This window comes from Acyrthosiphon pisum, chromosome A2 (assembly GCF_005508785.2).
Source record: "Acyrthosiphon pisum isolate AL4f chromosome A2, pea_aphid_22Mar2018_4r6ur, whole genome shotgun sequence".
NCBI classification, from domain to species: domain Eukaryota; kingdom Metazoa; phylum Arthropoda; class Insecta; order Hemiptera; family Aphididae; genus Acyrthosiphon; species Acyrthosiphon pisum.
Window position 1 is genome coordinate 57,542,955 of NC_042495.1, and position 5,881 is coordinate 57,548,835.

General features: G+C 30.8%; 1 protein-coding gene across 1 annotated transcript in view; it reads right to left on the bottom strand.

Moving 5' to 3' along the window:
- The window catches only part of LOC100167975 (lipase 3), a 26,063-nt gene extending 20,403 nt beyond the window's left edge, over positions 1-5,660 (bottom strand). The window contains exons 1-3 of the mRNA XM_001947366.5: positions 5,357-5,660; positions 2,496-2,676; positions 2,301-2,415 (exon numbers count right to left, since the gene is read on the bottom strand). Coding sequence (XP_001947401.1) covers positions 2,301-2,415; positions 2,496-2,676; positions 5,357-5,452 — 392 coding nt within the window. The 5' untranslated portion in view covers positions 5,453-5,660. The remainder of the gene's footprint in view (positions 1-2,300; positions 2,416-2,495; positions 2,677-5,356) is intronic.
- Between the last annotated feature and the right edge of the window lie 221 nt (positions 5,661-5,881).

The following is a 5,881-nucleotide window of genomic DNA, read 5'->3' on the forward strand; positions in this document are numbered from 1 at the left end:
TATATATCTATGATAGTACCACGGTTTTTGTTGATGTATAACGCGTTATAAGTACTAATAAATATATGATATGATTAATTTGGAATTTATTATAGGTACTAATATAATATTATGTCTTATACCTAGACTAACATACCGTCTCCGCTCAGAATCGTTTTTCTTATACAATGATATTATATCATTGAATTCAAATTTAATACCATCCATTATACAGTGACCCACTTGTAACCTACTGTACAGCAGAGCGAAATCCACTTACCCACCTTTTTTAATCTGATATTAGTAGTTATGTTAGGTTAGGATTTTCCGATTTTGTATTAATTGATTATATTAATCCACCATAGGTGGAATACGACTAACTTGGTAAACTTTGATACTTTAGAGTTAAATCATACACCTACGTACAAACAGCACGCGAGGTCCGCGATCTACCGTAGGTAGATTGCATACCTGATAATATACTGCTGCAAATCAGAATTTTTATTCCGGGAAACGGAAAAGTTAAGATACATTTTGAACACCATACACCTAGTATTAAATAACGAATTTAAAAAAGTTTGAGTCAAATAGAGTTGGTACATTTAACAGGCAACGAAGTGCACGAGATCAGCTAGTTATATATATATATATATATATAAGTAGTATTATAACAAGAAACGAATAAATTACTATGAAATAAACTAGGTACCTAATGATGATACTTATACTACCGAAACTAACTACTTATATGTTCTACCCAGACATTTAATTACATTTTTCAGCTATTAAGTATTTCTATTAGACCCTACATACATATTATAGTATACTCAGTATAATGTAGATAGTTACAACGATCGCTTGCTGCGTGGGTACTATAAAATATAAACTATATACGTAAAACACATTTTAATTTAAATACTCATTATCATTCTAAGCGCGTTATCCAATGTTAAGCATAATTTCAGGAACGTTCAGGGTCATTCGAAGGACTGATAGGAGCAAAATCCAATCATCGAACCAGAGGCTACTCTGTGGTCCTTAATCCGCGGTCACTATAATGATACGTATTAAATATTATTATATGTTATGAAACCATAATCAGCACTTTGATGGTATAATTATAATCGTTAATAATTATTGTTCATACAGCGGCTGTCAGCAGAATACTGTATTATCCCTACACATAAGCCAGACTCGTACAGCATTACACACTGTACACTATACTAGACAGTATAACCACACTACAAAGTAAAATGTATACGACTGTAGTTACGTACAGTCGGCAAATTATAAGCATTTAGGGCTGCACTACGGCCACTAGCTCTATATAAACACGGTATGTTGGTATAATGGTATGACGATATATGTGGTTAAATGTCGGTATAGACTATAGCTGTTGCCCGGCAAACATTCCGAAAATACATATAACGGTATATAACGGTAGGTATATGGGTATGCGTAAATCTGAGAACCGGTTTTATACCAAAAAAGGGACATGCCCTGGTGGCTTGGTACAGCGTACTAGCGTAGTACGTATAGTTTTTATACTTGCTTTATTACACAGGCATTAGCTATATTATTATTAGCACACAGTTATAATATTATATACCTTTTTTTTTTTTTTTTTATTAAAAATATATTACAATCTGTTTACACATAAAACAATAAGTAACAATGATGATAGTGATTAAAGAAAGACATGAAGCACATGAAGAGGAGACTGTCCAGTGCACGGAATGACAGAACCTCAGAAAATTTGAGTTCGGGCATTGAAATTTATTTTATTATTTTATTTTTAATTTTAGATTTAGATTAGAAGGTCTCTAGCCCAATTTCTTTTTAACCGTCGAGGAATATTAAGAGGTAGTGTGAGAGAAGACATGTTTTTGATAAAGGGGTTAGAAGTATTATATACCTATACAGTAAAATTCTGCAGCAATATGTAATACAATCGTCAACCGAAAAGCATAAAATAATAATAATCAAAACACCTTTTGAGCTTTTTAGCCAACACACTTGATTCTCGAAGTACAAATCTCTATAAGCATGGAATAAGGATACAATAATACGACCGATTATATATTATAAATCATAGTTATAAAATCATTTAAAATCATTTAAAATTAAATTGGCACACAACATAATAATATTAATTTCACGTATATCAATTTGCAGTCCAATCGAATGCAATGCAATCGAATATAGGTAAGTGTAGAGTTACGATTCGAATGGAAGTTTCGCCACATTATTGAATTTCCGTTAAGAACATGTTTTCTTTAGTAATTTATAATTATTATATATATATTTTTTTTTTAATTTACCTGAATTTCCAATACTCCGGATCAGATACATTGAGATGTGTGTGCTTCTTAGAATATATGTTACCTCTAAAGTCGCCCAACCAGACGTCGTAACCACTGTTAACTAAAATTGAGGCTGCAAAAACCAAGACGGAATTATTTTAGTTTTTTTACGAAGCACAATATTATTGCCAGACTACTTCTAGGACTACCTACGTAAATCATGATCTCCGTCTCTTAGTAACCATTGGTCGGATGCTCCCATAAGTGCATGGAGAAGCAAAAATGGAGGGCCGCCTTGGCCTTTGATGTGAAATAAGTTAATTATATATCCATCTTCGGTTATTACTGAATGCTTGCTATACGATTGATGACCATGGTTTTCAATGAGTTGACCCTAAAAAAAATTATTGACGATATTATTATTTATAGATTCCTGTAGTAGTACCTACATTTAAAATGATTTATAAGCTATAACGTAGAATATTATAGAACACAGTGGCACAATGACATTTTTCTTTGGTGGGAGAGGGAGGGCTGATAATGTGTTTACACAGAGTTGGTTTAATTAGGGTCTCCCATAAGTTCAGCACACGGTCTCAGATACATTGATCATCCGCTCAGAATAGTTTTTTATCAAATGCAATAATTGCATTCAAATCAAAATACTGTAATAATACACTATCCTGTCCGCGAGGAACGAAGGGACCAATGACAAACTTCCAACACCGCTTATATATTCCACCCGCTTACCCAATTTTTTTAATTTGTAATTTAAATCTTATTTTTGTTTGATAATAATAATGATTAAAAATCTTAATATATTCTTATACAATCATAATTATTTTCACGTAAATCGTTAATTCGATCCCTTATTTTATTCTTTGGACGAATTGGCGCAGCATTGGCGCAGCATTGGCGTAAGTATGACGTCACAACAGAGCCTTGGCGGGCGCTTCGCTATTTTTAGTACTTTAAAATTATAAGACATATTTGTGACTACATAATAATATTATATTCATCATATCTATGGAAATATAATTATTGATTTAGTTAATAGTATTGTTAAATCAAGACATATTTTAATATTTAGTTCAGAGATGGGAGATTGTATCACCACAATAACATATTTTTTATACGCACTGGCGACCGCTAAACAAAAATTATAATATATCTAGTAGTACCTACCTATATTTATAAATATATAACCAATGGTATTAATTGTCGCATTTAACCTACTGTGAGATTAAGAGTGTCAACAAAATAAATATATATTTGCGTTTAAATTTTCCTGACATATAGTTATAATTTATGATATAATATACAAAGGTTATATATATATTAAATTAAAAGTTGACACTCATTTACTAGTATCGTTTATGGAATTTTTATATGATAAAACAACATTTATAAAAATTTTTTTCTATTGTTTAAATCATTGAAGTTTCTTAAGATTTACTTTTTTAAATGACAATGACAGCATATATTTTTCATTTCATAAGTATTCCGCAGCAGAATATTTGTCTGTAAATTCCAGGGTTAGGCACGAAAAAGCCCACCCCGAAAAAACCCGGGCTGCTTTTCTGGGTTAAACCCACTTGATATTTTGAAAAAACCCATAAAAAAACCCGAGTTATTTTCCTGGATAAAATAGAAGTTTACTCTTATTATTTTTTTTAACTTGTGTTAATTTTCAGAAAAAATTACCTTATAGGTATTATTTATTTTTCTAATTAAAATATTAAATTGATTTGAAAAAAACTTAATAATTATTTTTTTAATTAGGTAGGTACAATTTAAAGAATAAAATAGAAAAAATTACACACTAATGATCAATAGAAATCTTTTATTTTTAATAAAATTCTATTCTATTTTTAATAAAAAATTCCGATTTTTAATTTTTTCGGATGGGTTTTTTCAGAAAAACTCCGATAAAACCGCCCATTAATATTTTTGTATATGTTTTTTTCTGAGAAAACCCGATAAAACCACTGATTATTACTTTTCATTAAAACCCATCGGGTTTTTGGGTTTTTTGGGGTTTTATTTGGAAAAATACGAAAAAACCCAACATTCTAAAAAGCCCGGGCTTTTGCCAACCCTGGAAAATTCCAATGTATAAAAAACAAATTTCGAACAAGATGTATTATTATTAGTTATAGCTTATAACTTGTAAGTTGTAAGTATCTTAAGGTTCCCGGTGCCAGTTTTTCAAATTTTCCACAATTATTCTATAAAATTTGAAAATTAAATTTTATATTTTAGTTGCTACCTCAATTATAAGACTTCCACTAATCTACTACCCGATAACTATGTAGGGGTGGTTGATAGGGTGTATTATATCGAAAAAAATTACTTTACGGGAATAACTCTCAAGCTTTATAGAATTGTCGGATTTTGATGAGTATTTTTTTATCTGAAAGAAGAAGACTTCCTACAGCCCGCATCGATCTCTGATTTTGTATTTTATTTTAAATAATAGTATAAAATAATTTGTAAAAAAAGCTAAAAATTGTCTTTTTTTTAAAAACTTATAATTAAGTTTGAGATGAAAATATCGAAAAAAAGAGTTCGATGCGGGCTATAGAATATTCTCCTCTAATAATAAAAAAAAAAATTATGAAATTTGGTTAACTCTACAGGGCAGGATCATTATTCCCGTAAACCGTGTTTTTGAGGTCAAAATCACATTGGCACCGGGCAAGGTTATATGAGTGGTGAGGAGTGTGCTTAAAAATATTGGTCCATTCCACTCTTCTAAATTTAAAATGTTTACTTATAAATCATAATTAATTCTAACTACAGACTCGTTCAAAGTTCGGTTTTTATGAAATGAAATTATTAGAAAATATTTATCTTCGTAATGAGATGTTCAAAATATACATAATATGCTGTCATTTGAAGACATTTTAAAAAAATGTCATTCAAAAATAAATTTTTTTAAAAAACGATACTTAGAAAATAGTAAAAATATATTTATCTTTTTCTGAAATGTTATTTCGTTATGACTTTGAATCAAGTAGAAAACGAGTGTTCTGTTCACATTTAAAATAATAATATTGTATATCAACACTCACTGTACTTAAAAAACCGTCGGTGGATCCTCGAACAATCAATAAGTAAAATGTCAAAACACCCGCAATAACCGCACCGGACGACAGACATGGCACCATCGCACGTGCAACGCTAACGCGGGTAGCTAACGTACTCGGACGAGAACACTATAGGTACCTACATAACTGGCTAAACTCGCACCATTAATCAGCTGTGTGACCAAAATCAGGAGCGATTTGCCGAAGCGAATCCTAGACCATCATGTGTTAGGTTGTTAGCCGTTATAGGTGTATATATTTTCCATGGTGGGGGCCGTTTCAAATTTATCGTCCACAGTCATAATATTATTGTATTAGCCCCTTCCACCGTGTCGCGAGTGTCGTGAATTATCCAAAATATTTTATCATAATATTATTATTGTTAATATAATACCTATATCAGATTATTGTTATAGCTATGCTAACGGTTTTCTGGTTATAATCAGTGTGCTTGAATTGGGGAAAAAATAGAAGTGGGATGCAAAAGTGTAATAAAAATGCATGTACCTT